Raw genomic sequence first — 25,633 nt, forward strand, 5'->3', positions numbered from 1 at the left:
TGGATCCCTCGGGAGGTTTCTTGTTCTGTCCCTGCCTGTTAAACTAACCTTATACTGGCACTCAATAGCAATAAGACATTAAAAGCAGAAGAATTTAAAATTAAACTGAACTTTATTTCATAATCAATATACAATATACAAAAATACTGAGCTCTGAAAAGGACATCTTACTGCATCTTTCCCATTAACGCAGCATATTCTAGCAACATCTTTTTCTAACATTACCAAACAGAGTGCAGTTTAAGCAGTATCTAAATGGACCGTTTCCCATTGCTATGTAACCGTGTCCATTGTTCAACATTTTTAACAAAACATGATTGTGTGCATCTGTGCAGTGAGTACGAGTTCTCCTTGGTCCAGTTTGGTCTTGAAGTTCAGGTCGCTCCTGTTGGTTCAAGTTAAGACATAGCGTTTCAGTCTTAAGTGATTGGCTGAGAAAGGGAGCATACTCAGGTGTAAGGTGACTGAGCGTTGTCATGTTTTAGGGGTTGTTGTTCAGGATCTGCCTAGGTCTCCCGTATCCAGTCATGCCAGCCTGAGATGCCCCCTTGTTGGTGCCCATCTGCAGGCCGATGACACTCCTTCCCTCATTCAGCTGGTCCTCTGAGAACTCACGTTTGTTCTCCACTGACTTCCTGCACAGACAAAGTCATGTCCATCACTACATATTTTAATCAAATGTTACCCTTTATTACCTAAATGGGAATATGCAGAGAACTAAGAGCTCCGTAACGACAGTCCTGTTTCTACAGAGAAAAGGACAGAGGCGCCGACTTACTTATGGAACCAGTTGGGGTCGCCGCGGTAAGTCCCATCGTCCCTGGTGACAGCCAGACTTCCCAGGGCCATCAGGGTCCTCTGGACAGCAGCCAGGTCTTTCCCTACAGACAATTAATACACAGTACTGCACATCAGACATGTTTAATAAGTGCAGCTACTGTATAGCATAAGTGAATGTAGCCATCATGACTAGACAGGGTGACTAAGCAACAATAGCATTTTTAAACATATCCATCTGTATAGCATGCTAGTTGAGCTGAGAATAGAAGTGATGTGTATGACATGTAATCTGTGTGGGTGTGTGTGTACAGCTGATCGCAGCTGGCTGGACGTACCTTCCCAGAGGTCAACTGTCTGGAACATGTCAGTCTTGGTGATGCCATACTTCTCAGCCGCATTGAGGAATTGTGAGATCTGCTCCATCTGTTTGAAGGCCATGCCTGAGCTCTGGATCTTCCTGATGGGCTTGTTCCCACTGGACAGGCTGTTGATCAGTTCACACAGCACCTGAAGAGGGAGAGGTGTGAGAAATGGAGCATACAAATATATAACATACTTTAGTTGCATTCAGAAAGCCATACATAAAACCAAAGTCACTGTTTAATGCCCGTACTTTACAATGTTGACTGTGTGTGTCTTAGAATTTGTCTCCCATTCACACAGACATGAGGACAGGCACTCACACATCCGTCCTTGAGCCAGTTCTGCCAGCCGGTCTTGCCTGCCTCGGGTTGGCCTACTCCAGGGTCACACTGGGCAATGATCCACTCAGTCAACCTCTCTTCCAAATCCTGGTCATACTTTTTATCAATCTTACTCTGTACCTCACGGCTCAGACCGTAGGAGGGACCTTTGTTTGCCATTGCTGTTCCTACAGGGAAAGAGAGATATCGTTTCAGATAAGGCAAGTAAACATTGGTTTGTTCTGTTGCATATTGTATTGACCATCTATACACTTAAATTACATAGAAGCTAACCAAAGTATAGAAAACAGTGAAAGAGCTGGCTTAAACCTTAAGGCTTTAAAAACAAATATTAAAAAACAATTCAAAGGCATATTTATTTTATCCATAACTACATTGGCAGCTTAAAACTGTCACCTAGGTTAAAAGACATCCTACTGACAAATCTTTGGACACACCTATTTAAAATGGCAGGCAACCTAATTACCAGGGTTAAAAATTAGCTGTCAATTAGCCACATAATGACAGTTTGGCTAAGAGAAACAAAGAAACAATTAAACACAGGTGTAATCATTAGTCCAAGAGTTTCTAATGGACAAATTCAGGTAGGTTCTGCCCAGTTTAGTTCAATTTGCTTCTGTTTAAGAAACGTTTTGCAACAGAATTGATGTCATGAATACGCCCCACATAAACACAATTTACTGTAGAGGTTTGAGATTATGTATAAGCAAATTTAGACCCGTTGGGCTGCGTTTACACAGGCAGCTCAATTCTGATCTTTTTTTCTTTGGAGTTGGGTTAGGCGGATCGCATCCAACTTTTAAGGTGCATTCACCGCCACCTGCTATACTGGAGTGTGAGGCCAGTCACAGCCTATGCACATGAAATTCTCTTCATTACTCCTGTTCGTTTAAGAAACTAAAATAGAGCCCTAGACACCATTTACCTCCCCCCACTACTCCATCCCAACCCCGTCCAGCTTCTCTAACCTTTTTACACAATCACTCCCTATCTCCATCATACAGCTCACAAAATATCAACACATGCTCCACCGTTTCCTCCACTAAACACTCATCACACAGACCTGTTTCATGCCTCACTATCAACCACAATGTGGATTCTGATATTTCTTCCACTAATTGGTGTTTTGACCAATCAGATCAGCTCTAAAAAGATCTGATTTGAAATGATCTGATGTGATTGGTCAAAAGACCAGTTAGGCTGTATTTACACAGGCAGCTCAAACCTGAAGTTTTTCACTTATTGGGCTCAAATTAGATCAGCTCTGAAAAAGATCTGATGTGATTGGTCAAAATTGGGCTGCCTGTGTAAACACAGCCTTGTGGAAAGAAATATCAGAATTGGGCTGATTGAGTTATTAAATACACAAAACACAAATAAATCTATACTTTGAGTTAATTTGATGAACCAGAATGTCTGTAGGTGAGGAGCCACATCCTCACATAGAAAATCCCATGAATACTGTGATAGGTTGTCTATATGTGTAACAGTGGCAGCTTAACTCTTTCTTGTTTTGTCTTGGCTCAACAGACCCACTTAATAGACGGAACAGTGCTCACATTCATGTTCCTGGCCTGTCCAAGCCCTCCAAACTGGCAATGCGTCAACACAAGTACAGTAGGTCCGCAAATCTGACTGCAGTCCTATAATATAGATCTGAACTCTGATCTGATCTTGAGTTCGGGGTTCAGAACTTATAACAGAGAGCCTAAATGCCTCCCAACTTCAAGAATACTATGCCGAGGGCAGTGGTGTAAAGTACTTAAGTAAAAATACTTTAAGTACTACTTAAGTAGTCTTTTGTGGTATCTGTATTTTACTTTAATATTTATATTTTTGCCAACTTTTACTTCACTACATGTCCGGGATAGGGTTTGGCCCAGGGTAGGCCATCATTTTAAATAAGAATTTGTTCTTAACTGACTTGCCTAGTTAAATAATGGTTAAATAAATAAAACATTCCTAAAGAAAATAAAGTACTTTTTACTCCATACATTTTCTCTGACACCCAAAAGTACTTGTTACATTTTGACAGGAAAATGGTCCAATTCACACACTTCAAGAGAACATCACTGGTCATTGCTACTGGCTCTGATCTGGCGGACTCACTAAACACAAATGCTTTGTTTATAAATTATGTCTGAGTGTTGGAGTGTGCCCCATAACGGCTATCCGTTAAACTGTTTGGTTTGCATAATATGAGAAATTTGAAATGATTTATACTTTTACTTTTGTACTTTTGTATATTTAAAACCAAATACTTTTAGACTTTTACTCAAGTAATATTTTACTGTGTGACATTCACTTTTACTTGAGTCATTTTCTATTAAGGTATCTTTACTTTTGCTCAAGTATGACAATTGAGTGTGTAGATCAGAACATGAAAATGGACAAATGGACCACCAGATAGAGACTTCAGATTTAGACCCAATTCTTGGACAGTATAATCAAAAAGTATCAACACCTGTGCTGCGAACTATCACAGAACCTCTCAGAGCTGGGGGTCAAAGGTTGATGCAATCTCTCTGTGAGCCTGCTGCTCTCATTGACTTCTAGCTGCTTCCTGTCCTCCTCCCCAGCCACACTCTGCTGTCTACATCCTGTTTGGCTTAGTCCTCTCAGCTGGCTCTCCTCTGTCACGTCCTTCCTCTCTCACTGAGGTAGCTGTTAGAGTAAACTTTCATAGACCTGCTCACACTCTTCTGTGTATTAGAGCCCATCAAAGTCCCCTGCAAGTGGAAAACCCTATAGCCCAATGTATAATATGCAATGTAAGTAAATGCACAGGGAATTATGCTAGCTAGATGAGATTGTTTGGATAAATGTATACATCCAAAATTACCTTATGATCTTACTGTATGAGTCAAAGTGTGGCATAGTGAATATTTCCCCCTAACAGGACACTGCTCAGAAGGCACTCCACATGTACCGCACTGACACAAATGACTGATGATTGGTTGAAAAAAATTGATAATAAGATTGTGGGAGCTGTACTGTTAAATTTCAGTGCAGCCTTTGATATTATTGACCATAACCGGTTGTTGAAAAAACGTGTTATGGTTTTCAACCTCAGTTCTGAATCCACGAAATGGCAATCTGATAGAACTCAGAGGGGTTTCTTTAATGGAAGCTTCTCTAATGTCAAACATGTAAAGTGTGGTGTACCGCAGGGCAGCTCTCTGGGCCCTCTACTCTTTTCTATTTTGACCAATGACCTGCCACTGGCATTAAACAAAGCATGTGTGTCCATGTATGCTGATGATTCAACCATATACGCATCAGCAACCACAGCTAATGAAGTCACTGAAACCCTTAACAAAGAGTTGCAGTCTGTTTTGGAATGGGTGGCCAGTAATAAACTGGTCATGTATATCTCTAAAACTAAGAGTATTGTATTTGGCACAAATGATTCCTCAAGTTCTAGACCTCAGCTGAATCTGGTAGTGAATGGTGTGGTTGTTGAACAAGTTGAGGAGACTAAATTACTTGGCATTACCTTAGATTGTAAACTGTCATGGTCAAAACATATAGATTCAATGGTTGTAAAGATGGGGAGAGGTCTGGCCGTAATAAAGAGATGCTCTGCTTTTTTGACACCACACTCCAAAAAGTAAGTTCTGCAGGCTCTAGTTTTGTCTAATCTTGATTGTTGTCCAGTCGTGGGGTCCAGTGCTGCAAGGAAAGACCTAGTTAAGCCGCAACTGGCGTAGAACAGAGCGGCACATTTTGCTCTTAATGTAATCAGAGGGCTGACATAAATACTTTGCATGCCAGTCTCTCTTGGCTAAGAGTTGAGGAGAGACTGACTGCATCACTTGTACTTTTTATAAGAAACCCTGTGTTGAAAATCCCAAATTGTTTGCATAGTCAACTTACACACAGCTCTGACACACACTTATCCCACCAGACATGCCACCAGGGGTCTTTTCACAGTCCCCAAATCCAGAACAAATTCAAGAAAATTTGCAGTATTATATAGAGCCCTTATTGCATGGAACTTCCTTCCATCTCATATTGCTCAAATAAACAGCAAACCCAGTTTAAAAAAACAGATAAAGCAACACCTCGCGGCACAACGCCTCTCCCCTATTTGACCTAGATAGTTTGTGTGTATGCATTGATATCTACTTGTGCCTTTAAAAAATTGATGTAGTTCTGTCCTTGAGCTGTTCTTGTCTATTGATGTTCTGTATTATGTCATTCTGTATTATGTTTTATGTTTTGTATGGACCCCAGGAAGAGTAGCTGCTGATTTTGCAACGGCTAATGGGGATCCTAATAAAATACCAAATACCATGTTGCTGCATGGTGAGTAAGATAGAATATTATCAGTAGGAGCTAGAATTAACAGCAAGATGCTCCTCTCCTCTTTAAACGTGACTCAAAAGTCTACAATCAGGTATCAGTTAAAAATCCACATTGATTCATGCTATTGCAATAGTAATGTGTTTGGAAATGAGGTGGAGGCACTGCTTGTGTGCATGCGTCAATGTCTGTGTTGTAATCAGTAATGTAATTTTTGGATTACCAAAACTCAGTAACGTAATCTGATTACTTCCAGTTACTTTCCCCTTAAGAGGCATTAGAAGAAGACAAAAAGGAATATCTTTTTTGATATTTTCAGTGGTATTGTTAACAAACACACCCCCATAAAGAAAGTTTGAATTAAAAACAGGTTCAGCCCCTGGTTCGACCGTGACCTTGCAGAGTTACTCCACCTCAGGAATTGCATTTGACGAAAGGCTCGGCACACGGATACTCAGGCTGACTGGCTATCGTTCAGGTAAATGAGAAATAAGTGCACTCAGGCTATCCAGAAGGCCAAAGTTAGTTACTTTAAGGAGCAGATCTCTCTCTGTGGGTCTAACCCCAAGACATTCTGGAAAACGGTTAAAGACCATGTGGTTGTTACTGACAAGAAGCACATGGCTGAGCTCTTTAATCACCACTTCATTAAGTCAGGATTCCTATTTGACTTAGCCATGCCTCCTTGCCTGTCCAACATTTCCTCACCTCCCACCCCTTCTAATGTGACTATCCCCGATGCTTCTCCCTCTTTTTCCCCGGTCCCGCTACAAAGGTTCTCCCTGCAGGCAGTCACTGAGTCCAAGGTGCGAAAGGAGCTCCTTAAACTTGACCCCAAAAAACTATCTGGGTGAGATGGTTTAGACCCTTTCTTCTTTAAGGTTGCTGCCCCTATCATTGCCAAGCCTGTCTCTCCTTTCTGGGGAGGTTCCCATTGCTTGGAAGGCAGCCACTGTTCGTCCTTTATTTAAAAGGGGAGATTAAGCTGATCCTAACGGTTATAGGTCTATTTCTATTTTGCCCTGTTTATCAAAAGTGTTGGAAAAACTTGTCAATAACCAACTGTCTGGCTTTCTTGATCTCTGTAGTATTCTCTCGGGTATGCAATCTGGTTTCCGCTTAGGGTATGAATGTGTCACTGCAACCTTAAAGGTCTTCAATGATGTCACCATTGCCCTTGATTCTAAGCAATATTCTGCTGCTATTTTTAATGACTTGGCCAAAGCTTTCGATACGGTAGACCATTCCATTCTTGTGGGCCGGCTAAGGAGTATTGGTGTCTCTAAGGGGTCTTTGGGCTGGTTTGCTAACTACCTCTCTCAAAGAGTGCAGTGTATAAAGTCAGAAAATCTGCTGTCTCAGCCACTGCCTGTCACCAAGGGAGTACCCCAAGGCTCAATCCTAGGCCCCACGCTCTTCTCAATTTACATTAACAACATAGCTCAGGCAGTAGGAAGCTCTCTCATCCATTTATATGCAGATGATACACTCTTATACTCAGCTGGCCCCTCCCCAAATTTTGTGTTAACTACTCTACAGCAAAGCTTTCTTAGTGTCCAACAAGCTTTCTCTACCCTTAACCTTGTTCTGAACACCTCCAAAACAAAGGTAATGTGGTTTGGTAAGAAGAATGCCCCTCCTCCCACAGGTGTGATTACTACCTCTAAGGGTTTAGAGCTTGAGGTCACCTCATACAAGTACTTGGGAGTATGGCTAGACGGTGCACTGTCCTTCTCTCAGCACATATCAAAGCTGCAGGCTAAAGTTAAATCTAGACTTGGTTTTCTCTATCGCAATCACTCCTCTTTCACCCCAGCTGCCAAACTAACCCTGATTCAGATGACCATCTTATCCATGCTAGATTACGGAGACATAATTTATAGATTGGCAGGTTAGTGTGCTCTCAAGCGGCTAGATGTTCTTTACCATTCAGCCATCAGATTTGCCACCAATGCTCCTTATAGGACACATCACTGCACTCTATACTCCTCTGTAAACTGGTCATCTCTGTACAAAACCCACTGGTTGATGCTTATTTATAAAACCCTCTTAGGCCTCACTCCCCCCTATCTGAGATATCTACTGCAGCCCTCATTCTCCACATACAACAGTCACATTCTGTTAAAGGTCCCCAAAGTACATATATCCCTGAGTCGCTCCTCTTTTCAGTTCACTGCAGCTAGCGACTGGAACGAGCTGCAAAAAACACTCAAACTGGACAGTTTTATCTCCATCTCTTCATTCCAAGACTCAATCATGGACACTCTTACTGACGGTTGTGGCTGCTTTGTGTGATGTATTGTTGTCTCTACCTTCTTGCAATTTGTGCTGTTGTCTGTGCCCAATAATGTTTGTACACTGTTTTGTGCTGCTACCATGTTGTGTGCTACCATGTTGTTGTTATGTTGCTAGCATGCTGTGTTGTCATATGTTGCTTCCTTGCTATGTTGTTGTCTTAGGTCTCTCTTTATGTAGTGTTGTCTCTCTTGTTGGGATGTGTGTTTGTCCTATATTTACATTGTATTTATTTGTAATTTTTAATCCCAGCCCCCCATCCCCGCAGGAGGCCTTTTGGTAGGCCGTCACTGTAAATAAGAATTTGTTCTTAGCTGACTTGCCTAGTTAAATAAAGGAAAACATTTAAAAAAAGCTTTGAATGTCATTGAGAAAATAGAAAGGTCTCAATGTATTTTTTCACAAACATCCTTTCTGAATCGAAAAGTAATCCAAGAAGTAATAATGATCGAGTTTTTCAAAAGTCTCGTATCGGATTACAATAATTTTGCTGGTAACGTTACGTAACTGATTACATTTTTAAAAAATGGCATCAGATTATATGTAATCAGTTACTGCCCAACCTTGCGCGTGCGACACACAGACAGACAGACAGACAGACAGACAGACAGACAGACAGACAGACAGACAGACAGACAGACAGACAGACAGACAGACAGACAGACAGACAGATTGTGTCTAGAATAGAATCCAAGATGGAGATTCAGATTTGCCATGCTTGCATAGTATTTGTGCGATCCATTGTGTTATAATTCTGTTTCGGCCGGGCAACACGTATTTAAATTCTTTCTCAGAGGGTTTTTGTCAATGTTTCTCAATATGCATGGTTGCGTGCACTGCTATGTTGGTGTCAGTTGTTAGCACTTGTTTATGTTGTTCAGCTCTAACACAGAGAAAGCTTTACTTCCTAAACCTAATACATCAGCTGTCATCCAATAGTTAATGACTCCTAGACCAGAGCTATTAGAGCTACTGTAATACCTCATAGTTCCATGTCAGTATCTCTCCCCACCCAGAGCAGAGCAGGCTACAGTTTTTACTACATATGTTATATGGAATGTGGAGGAGGGACATGTTGTTCTCTATCTGCCAGCCAAGTTATTGTAGGGGAGAATGGGGTAAGTTGAGCCAAAGAGGTAAGTTGAGCCACTCTTGTTTCTAGGAAATCAAACATAAAATTAATCATTTGACCAAATATTTAGGAAGAGATCATCATTTTATGGAGTCTGTGAACTAAGAAACCACATGGAAAAAGCAAGTTAGGTCCAAAAAAACAGATTTTCAAGTCAAATTAATTTAATATGTTAAAAGGTTTCATGATGCTTGCATCTAAACCAAAGTAGATACTTTTAAGATTGTTCAATATATCAGTTGGGGTCTCTATAAGGTTCAATATGAGGTACTAAACCTAGAATGAATGTGCATCCTTGTAGCTGTATGGGTTAATATAGTCAAACGGTTTGGCTATACAATGGCAGTGGGGTAAGTTGAACAATGGTTAAGCCAATGGCAATTTGAGCAAATCTGTTTTCTTCGCAGGTGCAATGCAAGGCATTATCGCTGTGATATAAGGTAACAACAGGGCCTAGCCTATTTGAAAAGTGTTTTAAAAAGTACGAAGTGTTTGTTAGGTGTTAAACATGTGTTAAAATATGCTTAAAATGATAAACAGACAAAAAAGTGATTGGGATTGTGTTGAATTGTCTTTGGGAAATAAAGATATACATGGTTTTAAAAAGGTAGCGATAATATTTCATTCAGTACAGAAATTTGTAAGCGGCATTACTTCCCTTTCCTGCGGTTCAACTTAACTTACCCTGTCCTGCGGTTCAACTTACCCCATACCTGGTGTAAGTTGTGCCAAGTGGCCAGTTTTTTAGGGACAAGCTATGTTTTCAAGGTTGTAATGTTTACATGAATTCTCATTATTTCCAGGGCTATACAACATCCTGAAATATATGTAGATACCTTGGTTCGAAAAAATACTATATTTCCCTTGAAGGAGTGATGCTGAATGTAAAAAAATGGTTCAACTTACCTCACTCCCCCTATGTCACAACCAGAAACAGTTTGTAACAACAACCCTTGTAAATACCATCATAAATACCTGATTTTGCTCTAACCAATCTAAAGGGCTGTTTTACAATTTGAGGATCTGCCTCCAAGCACTGTGTTAGCATGCACAAAGAGGATCCCCCCTCAGTACAGAGCTCTGCACATCACTGGCTGGATCAGGCCTTATCTGAACACGGAGGCTCTTGATTGGCTCATGAGGACTGTTGTGGGTCAGCAAGGGACAGGGGCCATAAGATCACTACATATATTACACTAACCTTTCCAAACCTCACTCTAGCCTTATATCAAGTGTCTAACAGGCTCGATAAACCGTGAAAAGCCTTGGGTTAAACCTGTCTGTGTGCTGCGTCACAGAACCTGAATACATCCATGTGTGATTGAGAGTTTATAGATCTGTTTACTGCCCTTTTCCCCAGGAATGGAACAGAGGAAGGAGAGGAGGGGGGATAAGCATAGTCTACTATTGTATTTAAATGTTTTATTAAACTTGTATTTATTCAGGGGAACCCATTGATGCCAGGGTCTCATTTACAATGGTGCCCTGGGGAATACAAATAAAATAAACTACAAGTTACAGAATCAACACTTCACCTTCAAATACCACAAATACAATTATTTTCATTCAATCCGAACAGTTGCAATTCTCCTTAAATTTCATTCAACATTAAAGTCCTAAACTGCCCTAGAGGCAGTTAACCATCCCTGTGAACGGGTTTGGTATGTCATATTTTTGTATTAACAGTGAAGTGAGGAAGGTCGGAAGCTTGTGTAGTAGAGCTTTGTAAACAGAAAGGGAGTGATGAAGGGGTCTACGGGACATCAATGAGGACCAGCCAACTGTCTGATACAAGAGGCAGTGATGCGTATTAAAACTGTCACCTGTGATAAAGCAAAGGGCGCTTTGGTAGACGATATCCAAAGGTTTAAGAGTAGTGGCTGCTGCATTCCGATAAATGGTGTCACCATAGTCAAGAACTGGTAGGAAAGTTGACTGTACAATCTGCTTCCTACTGTTTAGGAAGAGGCGTTATCTATTTCTATAAAATAAGCCTACTTTAAATCTCAGTTTCTTAGCTAGCACATCCGTATGTTTTTTAAATGTCAAATTATTGGCAATCCAAAAACCCTGATATGTATAGGAGTGAACCTGCTTGATGTGCATGGAGGGGAAGGAGTGGGGCAGGATAGACCTGTTGGCTCCTGACAGCTGCTCTTCTGAGGATCAGGCCTGCTGCTACAGGTCCAGACCAGATCTCCCTAAATCAGCCTGTAAAGCTATCTTGACTTCCTATTACCCAATATGTGCTTTGTGTCCTCACTAATACATGACTACATTTTTACTGTTACAGATTACATTATTACAGAGATGTAAAACAGAGAGTGTGAAAGCTACTGGGGTTACTTCACAAAAGATCCATCATGCAGTGTTCCGAAAGCAACTTGTCCATGTAAATGTGATGTCAGAGTTATCAGGGCGTCCACTGAAACATCCACTGTTATATATTGACCCCTGGCCATACCAGCATAGTTCACATAACATGTACACAGTTTGACACCATAGCTGCGCTGAAGACTGATACCAGAGGATGGACAGGGAATGAGGCACCCTGCATTACACAACACTCTCTGACTGCATGTTGAGATACCTCTATCTCCATCTCAAAGATACAGCACATACATCATGGTAAAGAAAGTACCCCTATATTACTTAATGAATTTGCCTTGCATGGAGCTAGCTGTTTTAAACAGGGGTGTATCCAGTTTCTGTGTGAGAGAGTGCTGAGAGCAGGACTTGATAAGAAGCAGGATCTGATAGTGAACAGGATCCATCTGATAGAGCCTCTCTGGGCAGAGAAGAGAGAACAGAGCCTTACAGAGAGACTTTTAAGGAAAACCGAAAAGCCACAGCGTCATTCACTGAGGCTTCTTAACATTTCATGAAATTAATAAATTAGTTACATGCCATGCAGTGACTGAGTGTGTGTGTGTGTGTGTGTGTGTGTGTGTGTGTGTGTGTGTGTGTGTGTGTGCGTGTGCGTGTGCGCGTGCGCGTGCGCGTGTGCGTGTGCGTGTGTGCGTGTGCGTGTGTGTGTGCGTGTGCGTGTGTGTGTGTGTGTGTAATTAAGAGACTGAATATAAAATAGATTAGGTCAGGTTTTCCCCCATGTCAGTTTGTCTACACCCTTTTCGCCCTCACTCTCATCCATGTTATCCTAAAAGAGACTTTCCAAAACAATAGAACACTGTCAGTAGCAACTTACCAGGCATGCCAGAGAAACTACTAGACACCATTTTGACACTGTCTGACACACCAGGGCCCAGTTTTTCAGAAAGTATCTATTCGGATCAACTATTGGATAGGATTAAATGCAAAGAAATAAATAGAACGAGAGTCCCCATTCAAGGCAATGATTTGTCCATTATATTAATTATATTTCTATACATTTCATCCTAAACGATAGTCGAAATCCAGATAGACAACTTTTGAAAAACTTGGCCCTGGAAATTCAACAGTATGAATAACAGGTAGAGCCTGATAGTAACAAACTGCACTCCGACAGAGATAAAGGTGTTAAGAAGTAGCCAGGCATGTACTTACAGTGTTTAGTTGGGAGCAGCTGTAGTTGTTGAGATGAGTTCAGGTGGCTTCGGACCTGTGTTTCTGTGAGCTGGTGTGAAAGTGTTCCTCTCTTCCCCTTTACAACAGAGTACAGAGTCTGCTCTCAGGGAGTGCCAGCTTAAAAAGAACAAACACACTCTCTGAAATTACTTGACCGCAAGAGAAAAAGCAAGTGAGAGAGAGAGGGGAGGAGAGGAAAGAAAAGAAGGGGAGGGAAGAAACCACAGCCTTAAAAGGATATGGGCTTTTTTCCTCTCGATTTTTCTATGAGCTTCTAGTCTTCTTATTTCATTCTATGACACACCCTTTTTTCTTTCTCTCTTTATCCCCCTGTAAGTGTACCTCCTTATTTGGGAGCAGGACAGAGAGAATGAGGGACCACTGCCAAAGGGCTTGGTTTGGTCAGCTATAGGAATTCTCCAAATATCTCCCTCTACCACTTTGTCTAGAAAACATAAGGAGGGACCCACTGGGCGCAGACGTCAATTCAACGTCTATTCCATGTTGGTTCAATGTAATTTAATTGAAATCACGTGGAAAGAACGTTGATTCAACCAGTGTGTGCTCTGTGGGGAGGGAGAGAGGGAGGGTGAAAGTAGAGAGTACGATGGTTGAAGGGGACCAGGGGAGGGAGATGCTTTCAGTAATTAGAGAGGGTAAGGAAGGAGGCACTGCTATAGGGAAGTTGAATTTATTGCCTCTATATTAATTTTCTGTTTTTTGTTATTTATTATGTATTTTTTAAAATAAAATATCAAATAAAATGTCTGGGAGCCATGGAATCACTTTTGTTCCATGAGATAAGTACAGTAAGATAAGTATGTGAGGGCATGAGTGAATGAGAGGAACTAGAATGCAAGCGCGTCAGCCAAAGTGCCAGTAATGCTGATTTGTTTTGCTTTGTTGGGTGTTCAGTTAAATTCCTCATCCTTTTTTTTTTTTTTTTTTACATTTTCCTCTTGGCTCTAAAGAACATACACCCCCTCGCATATAAACACACCCATGCCAGTGGTACATGACATCATTACATTGACAGGGAAAGCGGGGCATGGAATAGCTTGAGAGGCCATCGAGGTTAAACATTGACAACACAGATGACATCACTGAGAGGAGTCAGCATTAGAAGGAAGTAATTGTCTGACCCCAAAGGTCATTCCAATGAAAGGTATTGGGTAATGTTGTATCAGTGTCATATTAGCCTCTAGGCCATTCTGTTTATAGGTGCCAGGTGTGCGTTGTGTCTTTATTGTCAGTTGTTCTCCATCCAAGGGCACCAGACTGGACTCGTTACCCCTGGCAACAAGGATATCTCTTTAGCCACCAGACCTTGGGCTACTGAACTAGTAAACCTTAGACACACATAGCTATTGAATCTGCAGGGTTTAGTCTCCACTAAAGCACAACATGGTTTAATGTCCTAAACTGAATTGGTCCAATGAAAATGCACAGCTAGAGGAGAGAAGCAAAACAGTTTGTGTGAACATGGCCAACTAACCTGTGAAACTGTGTGTGGTCCCAGAGCACACCGATGTGTGTATGAGAACTGAGTCAGGGAGAAGATAGTAAACAGTCCTTTCACACACACAGTTCTTCTGAGCTGGTGGTAAAAGAGGGTTTCTGCAAGTTAATGATTCAGTTTAATGGTGAACATTTTACACAGTATATCATAATAAATCACTACAACCTTTTAGCCTAAAAACACAGCAGTCGCTTTGGTGATGACTGTGAAACTAAACAATATAAATAGTTGGATTCTGCTTCAGCGAGAAAACCTTTTTTATGAAAAAAAAATACATAGATTTCTTTTTTAAAGAGAATGATCAGAGTTGACTACAATTTACATGTGCTTTTAACTGTTCAGTACAGTTTTATGCCTCATTGGATGTACAATATGTCTGTCTATGGGTTTCAGCCTCCACACAGCTGTCTTCCAGAGAGCAGCTCCACGTACATCTGGCTGCCTCTGTCCAGCAGGACCAGGACGGTCTGTCTTCCGAGTCCTCCTGGTTATCCTCCCACGTGGACACCACCACCTCCCCGTTCCTCATCAGCTGCAGCTTGTGGTTCAGCCTCTGGTCCGCCGCGCACACTTGGAGTGAGAGGAAGCAGAGGGATGGAGTTATTGAAATGGATGAATGCATGTCTAGGATAGGACTATTATTGAGTGTATTGTCTGTGGAATATGTGTAGTGGGTTTAAGGTTGGTGTGTATGCATACCCAGGGCAGGGTTGTAGCAGTTGCCTTGGTTGAGGGAGATCTCGGTGTAGGGAATCGGCACGTTACTGGTGAAGGGGCCAAAGCAGCGGCTTTTGGGGCTCATGGTGGCTGTGAACCCGCATTCCTCCTGGAGAGAGAGAGAGAGTCAGTTATTCAGTCGGATAGAGATAACCCATTGGGCACAAACTGGTTGTACCAACGTTAATTCGCCATCTAAAAAAAAAGTCAGTGTGATGACGTTGAGTGGAAAGGAATTTCTGGAATGCTTGTCTTTTTTATCACCCAACTTTAAATTCCAATGACATGGTTAATGTTTTGTTAATTTCATATTGAGTTCACGTTGAACTACGTGAGCTCAATCAAATGTAAATCAAAATTAGACATTAAACTGACATCTGTGCACAGTGGGAAGTACGTGTTTTGAGGCGTATATTATTAGCAGCCCTGGCATCTGTTAGCACAGAGGTCATCCATAGAATTAGAATGAGGTCACCCCTCCCTGGTCTGTTTGTGTACCAGATATAATGTTTGTATAACGTTGGTACCTGTGACCTCCTGGATGCTATTGCCCAGCTGGGACGAGCTGTGCCACAGGGTCATCATCCTGGTGGACACCTGCTCCTCCAGTTCATGGAGCTAAACGCACCCTCACAGTCCCAGCAGCCACACGGCCGCACACCATCCCACGCCACTGACCACAGGCAGGGAGAGGAGAGAGAGGTGGGGGGACAAGGGTAGAGAGAGGAGGGTTAAGTACATGCAAAGTGATGCAACGTAGCTAATTCATTCATGTCAACAAATGTGTTGATTTGTACTCCTTTGTTAACGTATACAGTGATTTCAATTCAGGTTGGCATTTATTATCATGAATCTTGCCCTGGAGGCAGCTCTGCAGAGTGGTGACTAGCTGGCACAGCCACAAATTCATACAATCTTTTTAAAAACCTAACCCTAACCTTAACCACACTGCTAACCCTAACCAAACATTTTTGTTTTCAGGAATTTTTACAATATATCAAATTTAGATTTTGCAACTGGCCCATCTAACAGAAATCACTCAGTTCTGCCTTCAGGGCAAGATTCATGACAATAAAGGTCAGACTGCGAGCAATTTCAGTACTAATATTGTACAGTGTGTATTGTAAAGGCCTAGAGTTCAGAGATTCTCGTAGGTATGAAGATGATGATGATGAATGCTCTACCTGCTGCTTCCCTCAGGAGGAAGTGTTTTTGAGTCTGTAAGTAGGCGTGTTCTGGTTCATACTCAGGGTTCAATTTCAGGATATTGTGCCTAGTTTTGGGTATCTTAGGTATAATTATGTGGTTAACACTAGCCACTTTATAATTTAATGATATTGCCAGAACAATATAAAAGACCCATCACTGACATCTATCTGAAATAAACAAAAACAATTAACGCTTAAAGATTTTGTAAATAACAATGAATCACTCTGGCCATGGTTGTGTCATTATGAGTGTTTGTAACTGAAACAGAGACAATAATGGAGCAATCAGTCTGATATTTCTCATCACTGCAATGTATTGTTGGAAAGTTGAAACCATTGCCACACATTATACATACATGACAGTAGGTCTACAGTTCCACTGTGGGTGGGTGGGTATGCAGCCACCCTGAGATGGTCACATCTACTTTTCTCTTCAGTCAGCCAGCAACCTGTATGTACTTCTACAAAACACCTGCTCTTTCCATGACATAAACTGACCAGGTGAATCCAGGTCACATGCAACTTTATACTTCACTTTATAGCCTTGCTGCACCCCACCTGCCATTGTATGGGACTTAGCAGAGGAGGCAGACTGGCTTTGTAAGGGTATTAGGGACAGATACTGTGTTTTTGGGTGTGCAGTACCCCATGGAATTTTACTAATCCCTGCTACGTTGATATCATTTGATAAAATATGTGTGTGTGTGTGTGTGTGTGTGTGTGTGTGTGTGTGTGTGTGTGTGTGTGTGTGTGTGTGTGTGTGTGCGCATGCATGCGTGTGAGAAGAATACTCTTTCACATGGTCTGAATTGCTGCTCAGTGATTTATTTGAACATATACATACTCTTTTATAGCTTTTCAGAATAGAGGGAGACACAGCTAAACTGTACAAAACACAACAGGCAGTGATCAGTAGGGACAGAACAACAACCCAATAGGAGACAATGCAGTGCAGTCAGGAGGCTCCCAGTCCTCCAACAGAACAATTCATTTAGTCATTCCTCACTGGAGGAGTGGAGGAATGTCCTCATCGGTCTCTTATTCTCTCTTCATTTCTAAAGCACAGGCAAAGCGCTACACTGTACAGATACAGTGTAAATCTCTTCTCATTTAGTCACCATTCATTAATCTATTACATCATCTATCCATTTGTTTATTTATTCATTCATTCATCCATTCAACTATCTATATTTACAATATACAGTTATTATAGCAGAGCAGATGAAAGCTAAGGACATCAGTAGAGAAGGCTACGTGAAAGCAGTGCATAATACCAGGGTATTAGTGTTAGTAGCAACCTCAATGATAAGGGAAAATGTGTGGTAGTAGTAGTAGAGAACTAAGAGAGTTCCTGCAGTATTAGGAGTGATGACTGAGGCTGTAGGAGTCGTTTTGGCCTGCCTATATACCACTTCATGTGTTGTATATGTTCTGTCTAGGGATGTTTTAACTTGTTTTGTACACTAGAGGGCACTAAATGTTGGGTCATGGGTCACTGGTCACAAAAAATATAAACGCAACATGCAACAACTTCAAAGATTTTACTGAGTTACAATATAAGGAAATCAGTTAATTGAAATGAATTCATTAGGCCCTAATCTATTGATTTCACATGATTGGGAATACTTTACACCTACCTACATGTACATACCTCAATTACCTCGACTAACCTGTACCCCCACACACTGACTCGGTACCGGTACCCCCTGTACATAGACTCGTTATTGTTATTTTATTGTGTAACTTTTTTTTAACTTTAGTTTATTCAGTAAATTGTTTCTTAACTCTTATTTTCTTAAAACTGCATTGTTGGTTAAGGGCTTGTAATTAATCATTTCACGGTAAGGTCTACACCTCTTGTATTTGACGCATGTGACAAATAACATTTGATTTGATAGATATGCATCTGTTGGTCACAGATACCTTAAAAAAAGTAGGGGTGTGGATCAGAAAACCGGTCAGTATCTGGTGTGACCACCATTTGCCTCATGCAGGGCGACACATCTCCTTCACATAGAGTTGATCAGGCTGTTGATTGCGGCCTGTGGAATGTTGTCCCACTCCTCTTCAATGGCTGTGTGAAGTTGCTGGATATTGGCGGGAACTGGAACACGCTGTCGTACATGTTGATCCAGAGCATCTCAAACGTGCTCAATCTGTGACATGTCTGCTGAGTATGCAGGCCATGGAAGAACTGGGACATTTTCAGCTTCCAAGAAATGTGTACCAATCCTTGCAACATGGGGCCGTGCATTATCATGCTGAAACATGAGGTGATGGCGGCGGATTAATGGGCCTCAGGATCTCATCACGGTATCTCTGTGCATTCAAATTGACATCGATAAAATGCAATTGTGTTCGTTGTCTGTAGCTTATGCCTACCCATACCATAACCCCACCACCACCATGGGGCACTCTGTTCACAAAGTTGACATCAGAAAATGGCTCGCCCACATGACCCCATACACGTGGTATGCGGTTGTGAGGCCGGTTGGATGTACTGCCAAGTTCTCTAAAACGACATTGGCAGAGAAATGGCAGAGAAATGAACATTCAATTCTCTGGCTACAGCTCTGGAGCATGTTCTTTCAAAACTTGAGACATCTGTGGCATTGTGTTGTGTGACAAAACTGCACATTTTAGAGTGGCCTTTTACTGTCTCCAGTACAAGGTCCACCTTTGTAATGATCATGGTGTTTAATAAACTTCTTGATATGCCACGCCTGTCAGGTGGATGGATTATCTTGGCAAAGGAGAAATGCTGCATGGCTGCGCCCCTGCCCATAGATTAGGGCCTAATGAATTTATTTCAATTGACTGATGTCCTTATATGGACTGTAACTCAGTAAAATTGTTGACATGATGCGTTTATATTTTTGTTCAGTATATATTATACACAACACATAAACAAGCCAAAACGACTCATACGGAGGCATCTAGTGAAGCTGGGAGGGATAGGGTCAGGGGTTGGAGCGCTTGGGAAGCTGAATATATCTAAATATTATTCACGTTTTTATTGACATAGAATTTGGTCACTGTTTTGTTTTCTATTCAGGTTTACTCCTCACCCTTACACCTCCCCTCTCCATCATAACAACCACCACCCCAACATGCAACTTTAAAGGATATATAATACTATGACGCCCAGTGACCGACCAACCCATCGTACCTGCACAGTATGTACATTAATATACATTTACACAAGTTATCACTTAAATTACACTATTGGTGTGGGGGCGGGGGTCTTTGGGGTAAATAGTGGGGTCTGACTGAGCATATCTCTCTCTCCCTCTGTCCTGCCTATGCTTCCTTGACCTTATCCTCATAGGTGCCCTTGCCCTTGTAGGCACCCACATAGCCACTGGCATCTGGAATGTCTACTCGCCCGGCCTTGCCCTTCCCTTTGCCCGACTCGTCAAACCGCTCCTTGTGTGCCCCTGTGAATTTGGTGGTGTCTGTCAGTCTGTCCACCGCCGCTGCCTTGGCCACTTTCTATGAGCAGGAAAAGAGCGAGGGAAAGCGAAAGGGAAAGGGAGAATGAGAGATGAGGATACAAAGTAAGAGCTTACCCACCACACACAAACGCACACACACGCTCTCTCTGAGACTCTAATATTATCAGGCTGTGTGCTGCTAACAGGTAGACACTCACGGTGACGCCCGCGTTGGCAGGCTCCTTCCCTGCTATGAGGCCGTAGAGCTGCTGCAGTGCCTCCTCCTGGCACTTCCCTTTAAAACGCTTCGGGGCCAACTCTGACAGGGCCTGGCTGAACTGCTCAAAGGCGATCACACGAGCTGTCTTCGCCCTAAAATACCCAGAAAAACATTTTGAAAGTTTTACCTTTACTCATGATATGGTATTCTGAGGGACTCTGGCCGTATTCCCTCTTTCACTAGAAAGATGACTGTGGATCTGTCAGTGTGGAGGTTTGAAACTGGACCGAGTCTCACTTGACTTTAGTGAAGACAATGTCCACATCGGTGGCAGTGACGTTCTTGCCGTCGATGACCCGGCAGTCCTTGCAGAGTTTGGCAAAGTTCTTGCCGTTCATCTCCTTCCCAGTAGCCTTGGTGTCCCCATGAATGGCAAACTTCTTGAAGGCCTTCTCCACCTCTGCTACTGATACGGAGCCCTCTGCCATTCTGCCCTATAGATAGAGAGATGGAGATAGAGAGAGAGGTAAAACATTAAGGATGGGATGCAAGAGAAAGGCATACAGTTGAGACTGCTGTAGTTTCTCACACTAACAGCAAGTGCACTGCCATAATGTTGAAATAACATTGGTAGGACACCGAGTCCACAGAGACCGGAAATTAGGAGGTATTGGGAGAGATTGGTCGTTAAGGCGATACATTCAGCACACCACATCCTCTGGGCATTTTATATATATATATATATATATATATATACACACACACACACACACACACACACACACACACACACACACACGTTCGTAATGACTCCATTAGCTGGAATGATTCCCTGCACAAACAAGAAATGGCTGCTGTGGCCGCTGATTTATGATGGACACACACACACCCATACCCACACACATATATTCATCCATCTCAAACTGTTACAGTTAGTTCAGCTCCTCTCTGAGAGCTACTTAATTAAATAACATTCCATTATGTATCATTACTGGAGAGCAGCCTGATGTTGGGTAAAAATATCACAATTATTTTCAGAGTAAATGAGACCATGGTAGGACATCTCACTTTCATTTATAGTGGGTTGTTTTTAATATATATTTTTTTTACATTTTATTAATTTAGCAGATGCTCTTATCCAGATCGACTCTTATCCATTCATTTTAAGATTATCCATTCATCTTAAGATACACTACATGACCAAAAGTATGTGGACACCAGCTCGTCGAACATCTCATTCCAAAATCATGGGCATTAATATGGAGTTTGTCCCCCCTTTGCTGCTATAACAGCCTTCACTCTTCTGGGAAGGATTTCTATTAGATGTTGGAACATTGCTGCAGGGACTTGCTTCCATTCAGCCACAAAAGCATTAGTGAGGTCGGGCTATGATGTTGGGCAATTAGGCCTGGCTCGCAGTCGGCGTTCCAATTAATCCCAAAGATGTTCGATGGGGTTGAGGTCAGGGCTCTGTGCAGGTCAATCAAGTTCTTCCACACCGATCTTGACAAACCATATTTGTATGGACCTCGCTTTGTGGACGGGGGCATTGTCATGCTGAAAAAGGAAAGACCCTTCTCCAAACTGTTGTCACAAAGTTGGAGGCACAGAATCAGGTCTCTCCAGAGATGTTCGATCGGGTTCAAATCTGGGCTCTGGCTGGGCCACTCAAGGACATTCAGAGACTTGTCCCAAAGCCACTCGTGCGTCATCTTGGCTGTGTGCTTAGGGTCGTTGTCCTGTTGGAAGGTGAACCTTCGGCCCAGTCTGAGGAGCAGGTTTTCATCAAGGATCTCTCTATATTTTGCTCGGTTCATCTTTACCTCGATCCTGACTAGTCTCCCAGTCCCTGCCGCTGAAAAACTTCCCCACAGCAGGACGCTACCACCATCATGCTTTACCATAGGGATGGTGCCAGGTTTTCCCCAGACGTTACGTTTGGAATTCAGGCCAAAGAGTTCAATCTTGGTTTCATCAGATCACAGAATCTTGTTTCTCATGGTCTGAGAGTCCTTTAGGTGGCTTTTGGCAACCTCCATGCTGGATGTCATGTGCCTTACTGAGGAGTGGCTTCCGTCTGGCCACTCTACCATAAAGACCTGATTGGTGGAGTGCTGCAGAGCTGGTTGCCCTTCTGGAAGGTTCTCCCATGTCCACAAAGGAACTCTGGAGCTCTGTCAGAGTGACCATCGGGTTCTTGGTCATCTCCCTGACCAAGGCCCTTCTCCCCTGATTGTTCAGTTTGGCTGGGCCGCCAGCTCTAGGAAGGGTCTTGGTGGTTCCAAACATCTTCCATTTAAGAATGATGGAGGCCACTGTGTTCTTGGGGACCTTCAACGCTGCAGAAATGTTTTGGTACCCTACCCCAGATCTGTGCCTCAACACAATTCTGTCTTGGAGCTCTACGGACAATTCCTTCGACCTCATGGCTTGGTTTTTGCTCTGATATGCACTGTCAACTGTTGGACCTTATATTGACAGGTGTGTGCCTTCCCAAATCATGTCCAATCAATTGAATTTACCACAGGTGGACTTCAAGTTGTAGAAACATCTCAAGAATGATCAATGGAAACAGGATGTACCTGAGCTCAATTGAGTGTCATAGCAAAGGATCTGAATACTTATGTAAATAAGGTATTCCTGTTTTTAATTTTAAATAAATTTGCAAAACTTTATAAAAACATGTTTCCGCTTTGGATTTATGCGGTACTGTGTGTAGATTGATGAGTAAATTGTTTAATTTTATCAATTTTTAGAATAAGGCTGGAAAAAGTCAAGGGGTCTGAATACTTTCCGAATGCACTGTATAATGTAGCTAGGTGAGACAACCACATATCTCAGTCATAGTCAGTACATTTTTCCTCAAAAAGTAGCTACCAGCAAAGTCAGTGCTAGTATGATAAGTTCAAGAAAGGCAAGGGTGTTAGTTGTTATTGCTTTTTAAGAGGGGGTGAGGGGAGGAGGGTGCTGTGAGATTAATCAAGTAAAGTAATCAATCAATAAAGTAATGAAGGCTTGGATCAAATAGATTAATTCAGCACACTTGCATTAATTATTAACAGACCAGAGAAAGACACTGGGCCATGCAGCATCTGATACTCAAAATGTAAAGAAACATTAACATATGTAAATTAATATTTAACATACATTCCACAAGTTAAACAGAAACATCATGCAATATTGCCCCATGATATATGTTGTCATGACGTTGCCCTCTTTGGGTAGAGCGAGCACCATCCCCCTACCTCTCTCTCTGTTACACTCAGGCTGCTCTGGTCAGAGAGGTTGTAAATTCCTGGAGGAGAATCCTGCCTCAGGGCCAGACAGTATAGAGAGAGTGAGTTTCATAGAGAGAACAAAGGAATTTCTTCCACCTCACAGAACTGGAGGTCCGAACAATATTTATGTTCTGGAGAATGTATAAAGGATCGGTGAAGAATCCAGCTACGAACTGAAACTCATGAGAGACAATACGGCCACATTACCATAACGCTGTTTCTACAATAGCCTCAGTTATGAGGCTTACATCTAATTGTTGTATAAAATGAATGAGTAAAGATGATACTATTTGTGAAATGATGTGATGCTATGTAATGATGTTGATGTGAGAGAATTGCATTTCTGTTTAAAGTTTCACTAAGTCATTGGCCCGCCCCCAGGGGCACAGACAGGACCTGGCGTCATGAGACAGCCCTTTTCAATGTCCCGAATAAAACCCCCACCTGGGTTTTCTATCATGAGACCGAGCTTACCTCAATTTCGAGGGGGCTAAGGGTTGAGACGAGACCAGTACCTCTATCATAGAGGGAAATAAGGTTTAAGTAGATTGCTGAATCTTTTAACCATCCCACGTGGTTAAACTCTTAGACTATCGATACCGACAGAATAAGAACAAGTCTTTGATATTAATTACTAGTCTGCAGCTAGGAATTCGGTATCATTGAACGCGAAGACCGACAACCGTCGAAACATCTATTCTATAACGACATGAATGGATGTCACTCTGAACTATCCATTCTAACCACAACAGAGAGAGAGAGAGAGAGAGAGAGAGAGAGAGAGAGAGAGAGAGAGAGAGAGAGAGAGAGAGAGAGAAAGAGGGCGGACAAACTCTCCAACAGAAACGCACTTTTCAACAGAGATCCTGACGACACACTGAGCGTTAATATATATATTTATTGCAATTATTCCCGAATGAGTGAGTGTTCATGTACAAAGGATTAGCATTTCAATTGTTATAATTATCAACTTTGTAGTGTCTCTTATCTTTCGCACCCTTATCAGTCCCTCTGTCTAACAAGCCGCCATGCCGGTTTAGCCCACTAGGGCACATTCCCCTATCATTTCTTTGTAACCATATCTACTTTGTTTGTTTGTGTTATGCATTTCTGTGAGTACTTAGTTAGTAAATAAATTATTTTAAGACAATTGATGTATGGATGACAAATAGTGATACTGGGTCACTAGCGGTTCTGGGGGGGGGGGGGCAGTGCCCCTGTGTCAACAATTTTGGACCCCCTTGTGGCCCCCCTAAATGTGGAGTATTAAATAATTTCTACATAACACATTTTTGCTATTGTTCTTTTTTTTACATCTGTTATTAGACAGTGGCAACGATGATGATTATGAACATGGTCTTTTGCCTGCTAATGCCTGCAATGTAGTGAAGAAAATGATATGACAACAATAATGTGTAATGTAACTGGCCCTTCTAACAGTACAATTGGCCCCAGCTTGGCCCCCCAGTTGAAATGGTCTAGAACCGCCACTGGACTGGGTTCGTGCAGATAACAAACAATTTACGACGTTTGGAATGAGACTAACGTGAGGTAAAGAATAATTCATTAATCAGAAGACTAAGTGATCAGATATTAAAATATCTGAAAGTTATATCAGGAAAATTATAACTTTGTAATCGGAATATTTTCCTTGGTGCCCCGACTTCCTAGTTAATTACAGTTACATGATTAAGTAGTTTAATCACGTAATAATAATTACAGAGAATTTTTAATAAAGATTAATCTTCAATTTAATGATGCCAAAGACACGACAATGTACAGTACATTTCAAATATAGTATGATGCAGCACAAAATAAAAGTACACCAAAAAGAGGACAGTAAGCGTAATAAATTATGTCAAATAGATGGCTTAGCTCATTTCTATGATTTGCTGTCATGTATTGTGTTTTGACCTCTTTCTTACTGGTCCATACATAGACTAAAGTACAGGATAACTTTAAGTGTAGACATGTTTACCTGTTAGGTGAAGGAATTCTGAGTGACGATGATGTTGGGGATGCCTGTGCTGATGCTGCGTGCCTTCCTCCTAGCCCTGCCACTCACACCACCTTCACAATGATGATAGCGATGTACAGAGAAGAGATGGAGAGCAGAAGGTGGGGAGGAAAAGAGCGAGCACAGACCAGCACAAGCCATGACATCATTTGCTGCCTCTCTCGTGAGCATGCGTTCTTGTTTACTCCCCCCTTTCTCTCAACCCTACCCCCTCCCTTTCTCCTCCTTCTTGGCTCCTTCCCCCTCCATCCTTTATGATTGGCTCACAGCTGGTGCTGCAGCGCCCTATCCTCTGTCTGTCCAGAGACTAAAGGCTTTTTGTATTAACGAACATGAAGAAAAGCCTATAAATGAGGACAGCATTATACATGAACAGTTAACATCTGAAAGAATTCCATGATATGGATTTCATGTTTATATCTATTTGCGACCACAGTATTTTCTGTCTAATATTCTGTGC

At 42.0% G+C, this 25,633-nt stretch overlaps 2 protein-coding genes across 2 annotated transcripts; both read right to left on the minus strand.

The window, feature by feature from the left end:
- Window positions 1-93: 93 nt before the first annotated feature.
- On the minus strand, window positions 94-12,961 carry LOC115149024 (transgelin). The gene is made up of 5 exons (XM_029691483.1): window positions 12,760-12,961; window positions 1,464-1,651; window positions 1,116-1,287; window positions 779-881; window positions 94-635 (listed from the first exon to the last, which is right to left on the minus strand). Exons 2-5 carry the CDS (start codon window positions 1,641-1,643, stop codon window positions 482-484), a joined length of 609 nt encoding a protein of 202 aa, XP_029547343.1. The 5' UTR covers window positions 1,644-1,651; window positions 12,760-12,961; the 3' UTR covers window positions 94-481.
- A 6,045-nt stretch (window positions 12,962-19,006) lies between these two features.
- LOC115149025 (tubulin polymerization-promoting protein family member 3-like) lies at window positions 19,007-25,274 on the minus strand. The gene is made up of 4 exons (XM_029691485.1): window positions 25,135-25,274; window positions 20,176-20,372; window positions 19,877-20,030; window positions 19,007-19,716 (listed from the first exon to the last, which is right to left on the minus strand). Exons 2-4 carry the CDS (start codon window positions 20,364-20,366, stop codon window positions 19,525-19,527), a joined length of 537 nt encoding a protein of 178 aa, XP_029547345.1. The 5' UTR covers window positions 20,367-20,372; window positions 25,135-25,274; the 3' UTR covers window positions 19,007-19,524.
- Window positions 25,275-25,633: the final 359 nt, after the last annotated feature.

Source organism: Salmo trutta, chromosome 15 (genome assembly GCF_901001165.1).
Source record: "Salmo trutta chromosome 15, fSalTru1.1, whole genome shotgun sequence".
In the NCBI taxonomy this organism is placed as follows: domain Eukaryota; kingdom Metazoa; phylum Chordata; class Actinopteri; order Salmoniformes; family Salmonidae; genus Salmo; species Salmo trutta.